The following is a 15090-nucleotide window of genomic DNA, read 5'->3' as shown; positions in this document are numbered from 1 at the left end:
CCACCCAACCCCACTATCCTTTTCGACGGCCCCATGAGCTTGAACCTCTGAACCCTATTTACCATATTTGACGACGGTGGAGATACTGATATTTTGATTCCATGAATTTGGGTCGTCTTGAGTCAAAAACTCAAACAAATTGAGGCCATGCTCAGAGCAGGAATTCTAATCGAGGTCGTAAAGGTAGCGGAGGGAATCGATGCTGGTGTAGTAGAGGAGGTAGACGACGTTAGCGAGAGTCGTCGAATAGAGGGTAGCCGAAGCAGTTGGAGAAAAGATTAAAGTTGAAGGCTGACAGGAATTGTCGGATGTGGATCCAATGATTAGTGCATTTGAAATCCGACGATGGTTGAGATTGTTTTTAGGGACTTGGGCCGAGCTTAATTGGATGGTGGTGGTTGTGGAAGAGAAAAAAAAGAGAGGAGGAATTAGGTGGTGATTAGTAAAGTAGACTTGGAGGAGGCCATTGACGGAGAGAGATGTGGGAGGGAGAGAAAGAGAGAAATGGAGTGGGTGGAGTCGAAGAGGGAAGGGGGAAGGGTGGGTGTAGAGGAGAGAAGGGAAGTTTTTTTTATTTTATTTTATTTTAAATTTTTTTAGTTTTTATTTTTTAATATTCATGTGACGCCCAGTCATTGTCTACGTGGATGTCACGTCATCAGTTAACGGCAAATTTAACAGCAACCATAACGGATTTATAAAAGTGTCCCAAAATTAGAACTTTATATACCACTCTAAGATGAAAAAAAATTTATATATCAGATGATGAAAATAAAAAAACTTTAAAGTAATAAATTGAGTTAATCCTAGAAAATATTGAGCCCGTAGACCCAAAAGGGCACCCAAACCAAAAAAAAAAGAAGTTTTTTGAGCAGATGATCCGGGAACCCGTTCCATGAGGAACAGAACCAACGACCCAATTACACAGGAGCGGGAAATCACACTTTCCAATTGGCGGGAAATTCTGATGTTTCCCACCGAACGCTTTTCTAAACCGCACATCTCAGTTTCCAAATCGGACGGCTGTAAACGCATCTATTTAATAACCTCCTCCGCCCCCGAAGCACCCCCACTCTCGCTAAATTTTCAAAGTTTTCAAGTTTTCATTATTTTCGCCCAGGGGCTTCAAAAATCCAAAATTTAAAGCCACCCCCCTCTCTCTCTCTCTTCTCTTTTTATCTCTCACTCTTCTCCTCTTTCATTACGAAACCCTCGATCTGAGAAATTAACAACCGCCATGGCGAGAGCTTCGAAGCCTCAGGTTTCGTCCGACGACGCCCTATCCAACGGCTCCAATTCGTCCGACGAAGAGCCGATCAACGACCAGGAGGAGGACGAGGTCGATGAGGAGGAGCTCGAAGCCGTGGCTCGCCCCGCTGACTCCGACGACGACGAGGTCGCCGCCGACGAGAACTCCCCTGGCTCCGACGATGACGTGCCGGTCGATGAGAACGATGATGGTTTGGATGGAGAAGAGGTATAACATTTATGATTTTACCATCGCGGTAGTGTCTACGGTTTTGCCTTGTTCGTTCTTTTCACTGGATCTGAGCTGTGAGGTGTTACTGCGCTTGGGTTGTTGCAAATTGAAATTTGGGAATTTGTTGAGCTAGGGTTTTGGCGGTCTAGGGATCGGTTACTCCTCCTCTTTTTTGGGATAGAAGAATCATAACTTCTCAAAATTATTTATTTTTTGGTGGATAATAGTTGTCAATTGCATATTGTACTTGGGTTTGAGCCTTTAAGATTTGCTGGTTTAAGTGCCAAAGCATTTCGGCACACCTTTTCTGACCAAAGGTTCTGTTTTTCATGCAGGATGATGAAGCTAATTTAAGTAATGCTGAAATTGGAAAACGTGAGAAGGCGAGGCTCAGAGACATGCAAAATATGAAGAGACAAAAGGTTCAGGAAATATTGGATGCACAAAATGCAGCCATTGAGGCTGACATGGTGAGTGCATTGGAAAGGTTAATACAGTGCTGAGTTTGTACTTGTTATTGGATATATAGTCCTTTGTATAAGGTAGCTGATTTTTTTTGGTGTTGGTTTAATTGCAGAACAATAAGGGGAAGGGACGGTTGAAGTATCTTCTGCAGCAAACAGAGTTATTTGCCCATTTTGCTAAAGGTGACCCATCTGCATCTCAGAAGAAAGTGAAGGGAAAGTAAGTTCAATAATCATTGAAGAGTCTTGCATATTCAATCTATACTATCATGTCATTGATTATTGTCTTCGGAAATTTATTTGCCTTGAAGAGATAAATAGGAATTGAATTTTTGAGCTAGAATTTCTTTTGTTTAAAAAAGTAGGATGAATGCCTTTGATTGGTTATGATATTTGCAATAGTGAAGTAAGATTTTAAAAGTTCTTACTGGTGCTTACATGTTTAATCACAAATTTAGAGGTCGCCATGCTTCCAAAATAACTGAAGAGGAAGAGGATGAAGAATGCCTTAAGGAGGAAGAAGATGGTTTGGCTGGGGCTGGAACCACACGGCTTTTGACACAACCTTCTTGTGAGAGATTTTTCTTCAATCTAGTTGATTTTCTCTAACTTTTAGAAGGCTGTATTCAAATGATGTACTTCACAGTTTAAAGTTTAAGACTTGCCTTTCCTTTTTCCCTTTGTGCAGGTATTCAGGGGAAGATGAGGGATTACCAACTGGCTGGATTGAACTGGCTCATACGACTCTATGAAAATGGTATAAATGGAATCCTTGCAGATGAAATGGTAAGCATCGATTTGCGGCTAATAGGGTTAAATCTTTCCTTTCTTCCATATATTGAATTGTGTATTTACTTTGTGTGAGCTGTCTTAATGATGAATATGTTTTGTTCTCTTCCATCAGGGGCTTGGTAAAACATTGCAAACCATCTCCTTATTGGGATACCTGCATGAGTTTAGAGGAATAACTGGCCCTCATATGGTAGTTGCTCCAAAGTCTACTCTTGGAAACTGGATGAATGAGATTCGGCGTTTCTGCCCCATCTTGCGTGCTGTGAAGTTTCTTGGTAATCCTGATGAAAGAGTAAGTCATTCTGGTGTGATTTGTATGGGTGAGTTATTTATGTTTTGGATGCTCTGTTCAAGATTTCATTACTTTCTATATCTTGCAGAAGCATATACGTGAGGACCTGCTGGTTGCCGGGAATTTTGATATATGTGTTACAAGTTTTGAAATGGCCATCAAAGAGAAGACCTGCTTACGCCGTTTTAGCTGGCGTTATATAATAATTGATGAAGCTCATCGTATCAAGAATGAGAATTCACTGCTTTCAAAAACAATGAGGCTGTATAATACTAACTTCCGCCTCCTAATTACGGGTACACCACTTCAGGTATGAATTCTGATCTTTCTTTGATTTTTGGGACATGCTACATGCTGGATTAATTTTGTTTGATGATGTTTTATTTATGCTTATCTAGCATGACACTTGAAAGTTTACAATCTTTTCTGCCTGGATGTAATTTTTGGAGGGTAACCTATGTTAAATTTAATTTTAAAGTAGCAAGAATATTCCTTTTAAGCATGCTTGATTTTTTTTTTCCGCGGTTTACTTGCAGAATAATCTTCACGAACTATGGTCGCTGCTTAACTTTCTCCTGCCAGAGATATTTAGTTCTGCTGAAACTTTTGATGAATGGTTTCAAATATCTGGTGAGAACGACCAGCAAGAGGTTGTTCAACAGCTTCACAAGGTAGGCTTAACGGCATCTCAACTGTTGAGTACAGTATTTGGTCCTCTCTGCTTTATGATTGCAATATCTCACTTTGATTTATTCTTCTTTAAGGTCCTCCGGCCATTTCTTCTTAGAAGGTTGAAGTCAGATGTTGAGAAAGGTTTGCCTCCGAAAAAAGAAACAATACTCAAAGTAGGCATGTCACAAATGCAGAAACAGTACTACAGGGCTTTATTACAAAAAGATCTTGAAGTTGTTAATGCTGGTGGAGAACGTAAGCGCCTTCTGAACATAGCAATGCAGCTTCGTAAGTGCTGTAATCATCCTTATCTTTTTCAAGGTGCTGAGCCCGGGCCTCCTTATACGACTGGAGACCATCTCATCACAAATGCTGGTAAGCTTGACATTTTAAAATTCACTGACTTTGTTGATGCATATTGTTTGTTTGATCATCGAACTCATCCTTGTTAAATTTTCAATTGTAGGTAAAATGGTTCTTTTGGATAAGTTGCTTCCAAAGTTAAAGGAGCGTGATTCTAGGGTCCTAATATTTTCACAGGTTAGTTCTGTTCTGTGAAATCATTATACTTTCATGTGAGTGTAAGCAAATACGTTGCAAGTTGCAATGCATGCCCAGAGATGTATCTCAATTGTGTTATATGGTCCTTGGTTTAAATGTCAGATGACTAGGCTGCTAGATATCCTGGAAGATTATTTAATGTTACGGGGGTACCTGTATTGTCGGATTGATGGCAATACTGGCGGAGAAGATCGTGATGCTTCTATTGATGCCTTCAACAAGCCTGGAAGTGAGAAATTTGTATTTTTGCTATCGACCAGAGCTGGAGGACTTGGTATTAATCTTGCCACTGCAGATGTTGTCATCCTTTATGACAGTGATTGGTGAGCATCTTTATCATTTTCTTTATACTGATAGTCATTGTTGTTCTGTCTGCATGTCTATGCCTCAGCTGTTTGATATGCTTTAATATGTGATGTGTTGTAGGAACCCTCAAGTTGATTTGCAAGCACAAGATCGTGCTCACAGGATTGGTCAAAAGAAAGAAGTTCAAGTGTTCCGGTTCTGCACTGAGGTATGAATGTGTTCTGATCTGAAACATTTCAAACCAAGTAATTTTGGTATATGGGTAGTTCCTCACTGTGAATCGTTTACATTTGAAACAGTATACTATTGAAGAAAAAGTTATTGAGAGGGCTTATAAAAAGCTTGCTCTTGATGCTTTGGTGATTCAACAAGGGCGATTAGCAGAGCAAAAAAGTAAGCAACACAATTTTTTCTAAGATCTTTAAAATAAGCGTATACACAAATTTATTCCCTTTAATGTTATTGTATGCAGCTGTTAATAAAGATGAGTTACTTCAAATGGTGAGGTTTGGTGCTGAAATGGTCTTCAGTTCCAAGGATAGCACCATTACAGATGAGGACATAGATAGGATTATTGCTAAAGGAGAAGAGACAACTGCTGAGCTTGATGCAAAGATGAAGAAATTTACTGAAGATGCTATCAAATTTAAGATGGATGATAGTATGTTTGTCAACTTATTGTTATTGTCCTTTATCCATTTGATTATATTTTTGTTATTGCAATCGATGTTAAAATGGAATTTGCAATTTTCTAATGTTGGTGCTGTTTCTGCAGCTGCTGAATTGTATGACTTTGATGATGAAAAGGTTGGCATTATTCTTTTAATTTTCTTTTTCTATCAAGTTTTTATTGATATGGTATATTTCATTTGGCTTACCTTCATCTTTGTGATTTATAACTCATTTTATGTGTATCTTTTTACCTGATGAAGGATGACAAGCTTGATTTCAAGAAAATTGTTAGCGATAACTGGATTGAACCACCAAAAAGAGAGCGGAAGCGCAAGTATGGAATTTACCTGTCTGCCTCTTTACTTTGCATTTACTTGCTCCTAGTTTCTAAATCTGAATTTTTGTGCTTTCGTTATTAGTTACTCAGAGTCCGAATACTTTAAGCAAACAATGCGCCAAGGTGCTCCAGCAAAACCGAAAGAGCCTCGAATTCCACGCATGCCTCAATTGTAAGTGCCTCCTTATCCTAGCTGCTGACTGATTCTCATCTGTGTTGTGTTCTTTGACCTTTTAAAATGTTCAATAATATTTATGGTCTATTCTGCCTTTTTGTCTCCAGACATGATTTCCAATTTTTCAACACACAGAGGTTGAATGAGCTGTATGAGAAGGAAGTACGGTTCCTCATGGTATGTATAAGTGAACTCTTATTTTTTATGGCTTGAGATGTATGCCTTTGCACCCTATTTATCTATCTTAATTCTATTGAAAAATTCACAGCAAACTCATCAGAAGAATCAGTTGAAAGATACAATAGAGGTGGAGGAACCAGAAGGTATTTATTGTTTTTCATAAGAATCGAGTCCATTTGCTTTTGTGTTTTCTGCTATTCCATCTGCTAACTGCATGTACAAATGTTTAGAAGTTGGAGATCCTTTGACTGCTGAGGAGGTGGAAGAAAAGGAAAGCCTGTTAGAAGAGGCAAGTATAATATATGCTGCAAATGAGGTTCTCGTATAGGTTTTATTTATTGAGCTTTTTAATTGGTCAATTTCAGGGTTTCTCTACTTGGAGTAGAAGAGATTTTAATACCTTCATTAGGGGCTGTGAGAAGTATGGCCGTAATGACATAAAAAGCATTGCTGCTGAGATGGAAGGGAAAACAGAGGAGGAAGTTGAAAGATACGCAAAGGTTTTTAAAGAAAGATACAAGGAGTTAAATGGTAAGTGGTATCCAACAGTTGTGTGTTGTAGGGTTAGGTAGACAATGTCGTTGGTTCAGGTCTAAGGCTCTATTTGGAAATGTTGAAAGGCAGGATTTGGAATTGGTATCCTTAAACACACTATCTTCATGCAACATGAATTGGTTTTAAATCTAAATAATTTACCAAAAAACATGATTTTATTCCCGGTCGTCCAGGTATGAATTTCATATCATTTGACTGGCAAATCAGAAAAAAAACCGTACTTTGTAATTGAGCTGACTTGGGACGCTTATGTTTATATACGTACATTATACATACAATGTCCTTTGGTTTTGTTTAGTGAGCTGTTATGATTTTGGAACCTTAGATTCCAAATTGTTGACTCTATTGGTGCTTTCAGATTATGACAGGATCATTAAGAACATTGAAAGAGGTGAGGCCAGAATTTCCCGCAAAGATGAGATCATGAAAGCCATTGGGAAGAAGTTGGATCGTTACAAGAATCCATGGCTGGAATTGAAAATCCAGTATGGTCAAAACAAGGGGAAGTTGTACAATGAAGAATGCGATCGTTTCATGGTACAGTTTGAGACTATAGCTTCTGTTCTATGCAAACTTCTGATTTTTGATGTTTAATCTCTAGTGGTTTTTCTTGTCTATTATACTACAGATATGCATGGTTCACAAACTTGGGTATGGGAATTGGGACGAATTGAAGGCAGAATTCCGCACATCACCCTTGTTTCGTTTTGATTGGTTTGTGAAGTCTCGCACAACTCAGGAACTCGCTAGGAGGTGTGATACATTAATTAGATTGGTGGAGAAAGAGAACCAAGAATACGATGAGAGGGAGAGACAGGCCCGCAAAGAGAAGAAGCTTGCTAAGGTTTGAAGGCACCAAATGCACACATTTGTTCTGTGCTTTATTTTTTGTTTTTCGTTCCTGGTCTAGTGCCAAGCTTGTTCTAAAGCAAATGTCCCAAATTAGCGAATGCGTTATCATGTATCATATTTTGTTTCAGAGCATGACACCATCAAAGCGGGCCTTGGGTAGACAGCCAACTGAGAGCCCAAATTCTGGAAAGAAGAGGAAGCAATTAACCATGGATGATTATGTCAGCTCGGTATGTTTCTTTTGTCGAGTTGCAGAATTTGTTGATGTGTAATCTCCTTTTAAATGTTGGCTGATGGCTTAAATAATTGAAATTACTAATTTTTGCAGGGAAAAAGGAGGAAATGATCATACATTAAGATCCTGGATGTTCTTGGGTGCTGGGACATGCAGATAATTCGACATCGAAAAGCATGGAGCATTGAGTTTAGGCTGTTTTAGTTTCATTTTCACCCGATGTTTTTGGGATCACGGGCAGGCTTCAACATAACCTGTGTCTTGGTAGCGCCCGTGATATTGTTACGGAAGGGTTGGCTGAATTATAAAGATGTATAAACAAGTAGACTAGTTCTGATTTACACAATGTTTTGAACGCCATGGATGTCATTCAATGAGATGTATCTTTGGTTAATTCCTTTCCGTTTGCACTTGCAGTAAATATTTCTTTTCCAGAGGGCAGGAAATTTGATTTATTACTATTATCGTGTGATTGCTGTCTTGCACTCAAGTTCGAGTTTTTGCCGTAGTTTACAATATTATCATGCAACTTATCTTTACCCTAGTTTTTAATGGCGTAGGCTTTTAAGGGGACAAAACCTCAATTGTTTGATAATACTAGCAGACATGAGTTTAGTCAAGTTGGCTGCTGACCTTGAGGACCTCTCTCGTCGATGGTTTTCTAGCAAGGGTTTGGTGGTCTAATTAGAATGTTGTCAAGTAGTAACCATGGAGGTTGCGATAACTTCACCAAAAGCAGAGCATGAAAACCAATATTTTGCAGTAGCATTTTTGTAAATTGAACGATGAAGACGATGAAGAAACACGAAGGGAAGATAACTTCACAAAAGGAGGAATTTTACATGGGATCAGACGTTTCTGTATAGGCCGAAAACATGACTCAGAAATCCATTCATACATGAGATTGTATGAGAGTACAAACATGTAACAGCATCATCAAAACCAAACTCACTAATTCCCCAAAATCTACAGGCTACACATCATAAGGGGCAAAAATTACACATCATTCCGACAAATTTCCCTCCTGTCCTGTAATACGAGCATCGGAAAATTAATACAAAGACCAAAATGTTGCATACAACCATTCTGTTGTCGGGCGCTACCCGAAAATCATTAAACTACCCCCATTCCTCCAATCCCTTTCTCTTACCGTGTTTCTTCCTTTATCGCAATACCCGAGCATTCAGTTTCCATACTCAACTACAAGAATGATATCACAAGCAAACAATAGCCAAAGCCGGAGGATGACACAGCACGTATTCCCTCAGTGAGCATGGACACCAATATGTAAAGGATGAATGTAGCTCTCGCAATTTCTCTTTCATCGCAATGTTCCCCCAGTAACTTACAACACATTTTTCCTCGGAAGAAAATTTTACTTGCCTTGTTGCTGCATTCACTCATTTGTTCCGTCAAAGCTACCCATCGCATTTGCTCGCTTCTTTTCTCTCCAATTTTCGCCCCAAACCTTTGCCTCAGCAACTGCACGTTCTCTGTCTAGATCACGGTTTCTTGGAGTTTCCCGTGCTCTCCCAGCACTTTGTGGGCTGTCTCTCTGAGACTCTTGTCGTTCCAACCCATCTAAACCCCATCTTCTCCCAGACCCAGTGCCAGTTTCAATCCTCCCTAATTCTACGCCGGTATTCAAGTCCCTATTGGGGTCTCTTCTTCTGAAATCAGGTGAGTTTTTATGCGTAGCAGGAGAACCATGTCGCCCACCACGTACATATTCATCTGGGCTATCTAGCCCATCCCCCATGTTCCTTCGTTCATCCCTGTGCCTAGGAGTAGATGAACCACCTCTGTTGCTAGGAGTAGTGGCTGCATTTGGATCATATGTTTGGGAGGCTAAGTACGTGAGAGCAGTCACAACATCCCCTATTAGAGGCCTTGTAGCCGCTTGTTCCTGCAAACACATGGCTGCAACAGCAAGAGCTTGGTAAAGCCCTCGCATTGGGTAACGGCCTTGCAATAGTGGATCGGCCATTTTCGGGAACTTCCTACGATCCTTGAAAAGTGGCCGTGCCTGTAAACCGAAGATCCACAAAATGAAAAGGCGAAAACAAAAGGAAAGCGCTTCAAGTGAATTCGTGGAGTCATACTAAAGAAATATTGCCAACTAAAATTCTAAAAATGACAAATGCATACTTACCCATGCAACAAGATTATGCTCTCCAGGACCTCGGGTATTATCAATGGCTTTTCTCCCTGTAATAAGTTCAAGGAAGACGACTCCAAAACTGTAGACATCAGACTTCAGAGTGAGTTGGCCAGTCATAGCATATTCTGGAGCACAGTAGCCATATGTTCCCATCACACGGGTGGACACGTGCGTCTTGTCACCAACGGGACCTAGTTTTGCAAGCCCAAAATCAGATAACTTTGGGTGAAAGCCCTCGTCAAGAAGGATGTTTGACGACTTCAAGTCTCTGTATATGACGGGAGGGTTTGCTTTATCATGCAAGTATTCCAAACCCTTAGCTGCACCAGCTGCAATCTTCATTCTTGTATTCCAGTCCAGGGGCTCCTTGTCTGATGGAAGATCTGAACAAGTAAAAGAGAAGCAATCTGGATGATTTAAAGAAATTTTACGCACAGAAAACAAACTTCAGATTTGTAAGTAATAAAGAGATTTGAAGGGAGAAGAAATTGTTGAAGAAAAAAAGGGATAATAATACTGCAAAATTAGGGTTTAGGGTTTTGGTGATATGACTGAGCACAATATTTGCTTCTCGGTGCACTTAATTAAGTAGTACTTAGATCTCCAGATATTCAGGGTATGGCATCAAACACAAAAACTTCCCTCTATTTCTAGAACCCTAGCAGTTGTACGAGAGACAGGTAATGAATGGTTGACTTGTAGTAGAATCAAATAATAATGACCTGACACGTGTGTCAATGAAGTGATTTGTACATGTGAAATGTAGGAATAGAGGCATATGTATGCACATTCTTCCATGCATCGTTGAATCATATACTCCCTTCGAATGTTAGATGTTAGAAAAGTACTCAGTTTGCAGCAAAGGCCAATAACCGTCAATTAACATATTCTTTCTTTAACATAGAAGTATTTAGTCGTTCACTTGTTTGTACCGTGAAAGGTTTCCTAGGGATCCTTGGTAAACTTGAACCCGGGTCTTCATAGTTGACCATCAGAAAAGCAGTTCATATCATTGGAGCTATTAACTTGACGAAAACCTTTTTGCTACATAGCTTCACTTAGGACCTTTTACACACTTTTTTTTTTCTGTTCCAACAATTTTTTGAAGGTCCTTTTTTGATACCTTGACCTTGAATCCAATCAACAATGGGAAAACCATTTTGGAAAATTACCCTCAACTGTAACTTTGACAGGTATAACCCTCAACTTATCAGAAAAGCAAACAATCCTAATAATCCAAATTGTCTATTCCTTTATTTCCATGCATTTATCTTACTGACCTTATTTTGGTTTCATACATTCAGTAAATAAGACGCTTCTGGCATCAGCCACTAAATATACAGTAAAAATATCCCTTATGTCTTCTACGACAAAGTGGTGATCAGATTAAAGGTTTCCTCTATGTTGAATCCACATTCACTACCATGTCAGCCTTACGTATAGGATTCTGTACATATCCCATGTGCATCACAGTGCGCCTTTCTTAGCCTACTAGTATCCTAAATGTACACATTCCATGGACTGACAAATATGAAAAATATGAAATTTGGAACTTTCACTACTCAAAACAAGCCTAGAACTACAACAGAAACACAACGCCACGCCAACGCAATAAACCCAAAGAGCTATTCCAGAAGTCATAAGCCAATGAGGAGCTAGATGGCTAGATTACAGAACTTAGAATTATAAAGCATTACCATATCTTCTTCAATAAATTTTTTTATCAAAGCTTTTCTGATTTGAATCCCACAACTCACTATGGAAAGCATAATCAAATATGAAAGAAGTGCACAACACTATGACTTTGACCAAAAAAGGAACTCATGCGTGTAACCAAGGGATTATGCTAGCAGTTGAGTGCGGACCCGAAGACAGAATGGTAAAATAAATAGCAGGAATGACTAATTAAGTAATTAATCATCACTCACCAGCATTCCCATCTACTTCAGTGACGGTAATCTATTATAGCTGAATCCCTGATTAACTCTTGTTTCATGTGAGAAATGTTGCCATAAAAGAATCCCTAAAATCCTAGTGCAAGATCATAAGATCACCTTAAGGAAACCAACATTCGAGGACTAACACAGGCAGAACAAGTTATCAAGAATAGGTAATTAATATAAGATGCATCGCCACTAAAAAATGAAGAGTCATTATCTTTTTCTATGGTAAAAAGAGAAAATCAATCTGACCGTGTAAATGATCCTCCAAGGATCCCAAAGGCATAAACTCATAAACAAGGAGGCGTTGATCCCCATCAGCGCAATAGCCTATCAAGTTGACAAGGTTTGGGTGATGCAGAAGGCTGAGCATAAGAACCTCCACCAAAAACTCTCGATTTCCTTGAAGGCCATTCCGGTCAAGTTGTTTCACGGCAACTACCTGGCAACAAATAATTCCATAGGGGACATCTATCATGGACTAGATATAAAATCAGCAATTGATGTTACAAATAAACTCTGCACATCATCTTTGGAAAATGGAAAATGTGCTAAAATGCTTAATAAGTTCCTAAATTATACAGATTGTATAAATGACTCAGAAAAACACTTAAAACATGCTTTGATGATGTTTCTTCATTTAATTCCAAACCAATCAACCTACCTGTCCTGTGCTCTCCAAGCGACCTTTGTAGACATGTCCAAAACCACCTTCACCCAACAAACATTCTGGCCTAAAATTCTTCGTTGCAGCTGCGAGCTCTCGGAAGGTAAATGTCTGTGCAGCAATGTGTGCTGTTGAGCCATCTTTTGGAATAGGTGGTTCCTTCTTGGGATCAGAACCATTCCGAGACTTTTTGTCTGCAAAAGGAGCAAAGAAGTTAGAAAGACCTTTGGTTAACAATGAAACTACGATACACAGAGCCAAGATAACATCTTCCTGAAGTTATAGAAACTATTTAGTAGCCTAACGGTCATTCATAAATATGGGAAGAAAGAAAGAAAAACGAGGAAGGATAATGGTTGAACCGGCCTATATGTTACTTCAATGCAAATGCAGAAGCAAACACCTCAGAATCAAATTACTAACAATGACAATTACTCCATGCTGTTGCACACATAAAATGTCATAACAGTTATTCCATGAACATGTCAACTTAAAGCTTAAAACATGAAATCTAAATTTTTGTTACTTTAACTTATCAGAATCTCTCTCTCACTCACATTTGAAGGTTAAAGAATGAACACAAAACGCTATAAACCGAAAGAAAAATGCTCGAAACTTCAGGAACTAATCGTAGATCTCCATCAAGTTCAAATTCAAACAACACATACGAGAAAATCAACAAACAAGGAATTACTCCAACAGAGAAACCATAAAAACCCCAATTACCAAACCAACCAAAACCATCCAACAACAACCACAGATGCATCAGATCAACCCAATTACAAATTCTACCAGCAACCCATGATTACAAAACACCATAAAACCCAAAAAAAAAAAAAAAATCACAAAATTCAGCACAACCACAATCCACCAATCAAAAACCAAAGAAACCCAGAAAAAATAAAAAATTGGAGAGAAAATTTCACCAGAGCTAACTCTTGTAACACGGTGAGACTGAGCAGCTGAGCCTTCTTTAACTGATGAGTCCTTCTTGGTGACTTCCTTGACACCACCACCACCACCACTGCCCTCTTTGTTTTTGGATGACCCAAAACAAGGAAAGCACCCACCCATATCAAAACTCCAAGCAAAAAATCAAAAGCCCCCCAACAAAAAGTTCAAAACTTTTTCAACAATCACTTATCAGTCATCACCTACCTTCTTCCCCACAGTCCACACACACAATCCCATCTCACAATTCCAATCAAAATTTCAAAATTCACCCACTTTCTCCCTCTCTCTCTCCCTCTCCCTCTCTCTCTCTCTCTAGGATTCCAAGTGGCCATTTAAGGGGAAGATCGAGACCAACATATCTGAAGAAGCAGATCAACAAATCGAAGAAAAAAAGCTGGTGTGGTCCTGTGGTGTAAGAAGAGAAGGTAAAGAAAAAGAAGACCCCCACGAAAAATATAATACAAGTTAAAAATATATGTTAAATAAGCGGACCAACAATAATGAAATAATATATCTCAAAACAAACAATAATAAATAATAAGAGGGGTGATTAACTTTTTAATTAATTATGAAATTATGTAGTCATCTGGAGCTAAATACTCATACGTAATGTTAATCTCATGGAAGAATAAGAAGATGCCCTGATGCCACCAAGAAAAAAGAAATTAACCTTTTTGCTCTGCTTTTTTATTTTTTTTATTTACTTTGTGATTTTTTGGTATAGATAATTTTAATAAATACTAAGAACTCATGTAACATATTATTTTATTTAATGTATATAATAAAGCTTGATGAAAATTAATATGCCTCTCTCAAGGGTGCCTATAGAGCTGTTGCTCCGACTGAAATTCTGTTTAGAGAAAAAATTCATGATGCTTACAGTACTTTAATTGATTAGTTGAAATTTTTAAATAATATAATAAGCTTTTATCAAGAAAAAATATGTAGAAATTGGCTTAACAAATTTGAGTAAAAAAAAAAAAACCATGAAACTATAGAAGAAATTCTAATCATAACTTTTTTTTTGTCTCTCAAATATAAGTGGAGATTAATGCCCTTTAACTAAGGAAAATTTTGAGCTCTGCCCTGGCCTCCTTTGAGAGTGAACTTGATAAATTTAAATTCATATATGATAATTTTTTATGGTCAAATAGGGAATTGTTATTGACACTTCAAAAATCTCATTTTACACTCTAAACTTTCTATATTTGAAAGAAAAAAAATACACTTATCAAGAATGTAGAATGAGATTTTTGGAATACCAATAACTATTCCCAGTCAAATATATACACACTAATATTCATATAATATATAATTTTTTACATGCCTAACTTTTTTAAAAATTAATTAAAAATATGTAAATACAATATATTATTATATATTCTTGTCAATAAATATATTATAATTTAAATAAAATAATAATAATACTTCATCGAATTCCGACTGCATTGAAAAACGGTACTTGGACGGACGTCAAAATTAACCAATGTACTAATAATAATCATAATCACGGTCGGGAAAGTGGGACCCACCTTCCCGATGGATGTGCATCCACACGATTCTTAACACATGTATTATAATTAGTTACGCAGAGACTTTGAGTAGGGAAGAGGGCTGGACTGGAGGCAGATTGCCTGCCTTCCCAATACCATATCTTTCTCATTTATTTTTATTTGTGCTGTTACAATTGAATTACGTTAATATTTTATATTCTTATTGTATTTTATCTTATTATATCTATAAAAAAATTAATATAAAATGTTGACGTGATTTAACCGTGACCACACAACACAGG

The 15090-nt window shown here is 38.1% G+C and overlaps 2 protein-coding genes across 2 annotated transcripts; one reads left to right on the top strand and one right to left on the bottom strand.

Moving 5' to 3' along the window:
* The first annotated feature begins 1145 nt into the window (after window positions 1-1145).
* LOC126595957 (ISWI chromatin-remodeling complex ATPase CHR11) lies at window positions 1146-7967 on the top strand. The gene is made up of 25 exons (XM_050262363.1): window positions 1146-1477; window positions 1816-1950; window positions 2058-2164; window positions 2403-2515; window positions 2633-2730; window positions 2849-3028; window positions 3117-3338; window positions 3565-3699; window positions 3793-4075; window positions 4167-4240; window positions 4364-4584; window positions 4688-4775; window positions 4867-4960; window positions 5040-5228; window positions 5343-5374; window positions 5500-5573; window positions 5659-5748; window positions 5859-5928; window positions 6020-6074; window positions 6162-6220; window positions 6297-6462; window positions 6845-7023; window positions 7115-7330; window positions 7467-7568; window positions 7667-7967. Exons 1-25 carry the CDS (start codon window positions 1238-1240, stop codon window positions 7682-7684), a joined length of 3240 nt encoding a protein of 1079 aa, XP_050118320.1. The 5' UTR covers window positions 1146-1237; the 3' UTR covers window positions 7685-7967.
* A 406-nt stretch (window positions 7968-8373) lies between these two features.
* LOC126595958 (serine/threonine-protein kinase PBL27-like) lies at window positions 8374-13772 on the bottom strand. Its single transcript, XM_050262364.1, has 5 exons — window positions 13268-13772; window positions 12339-12535; window positions 11927-12116; window positions 9726-10117; window positions 8374-9599 (listed from the first exon to the last, which is right to left on the bottom strand). Exons 1-5 carry the CDS (start codon window positions 13413-13415, stop codon window positions 8970-8972), a joined length of 1557 nt encoding a protein of 518 aa, XP_050118321.1. The 5' UTR covers window positions 13416-13772; the 3' UTR covers window positions 8374-8969.
* Window positions 13773-15090: the final 1318 nt, after the last annotated feature.

The sequence above is a fragment of the Malus sylvestris genome, chromosome 13, assembly GCF_916048215.2.
Source record: "Malus sylvestris chromosome 13, drMalSylv7.2, whole genome shotgun sequence".
In the NCBI taxonomy this organism is placed as follows: Eukaryota; Viridiplantae; Streptophyta; class Magnoliopsida; order Rosales; family Rosaceae; genus Malus; species Malus sylvestris.
This window is presented reverse-complemented; position numbering and strand designations above follow the sequence as displayed.

Coding starts and splice junctions, on each gene's coding strand:
- LOC126595958 (XM_050262364.1), bottom strand. CDS start 13,415: ATGGGTGGGTGCTTTCCTTGTTTTGGGTCATCCAAAAACAAAGAGGGC. Junction 12,117..12,338: donor GCTTGGAGAGCACAGGACAG/GTAGGTTGATTG, acceptor ATTTGTTGCCAG/GTAGTTGCCGTGAAACAACT. Junction 9,600..9,725: donor AGCATAATCTTGTTGCATGG/GTAAGTATGCAT, acceptor TTCGGTTTACAG/GCACGGCCACTTTTCAAGGA.
- LOC126595957 (XM_050262363.1), top strand. CDS start 1,238: ATGGCGAGAGCTTCGAAGCCTCAGGTTTCGTCCGACGACGCCCTATCC. Junction 3,700..3,792: donor TTGTTCAACAGCTTCACAAG/GTAGGCTTAACG, acceptor TTCTTCTTTAAG/GTCCTCCGGCCATTTCTTCT. Junction 7,331..7,466: donor AAGAGAAGAAGCTTGCTAAG/GTTTGAAGGCAC, acceptor ATTTTGTTTCAG/AGCATGACACCATCAAAGCG.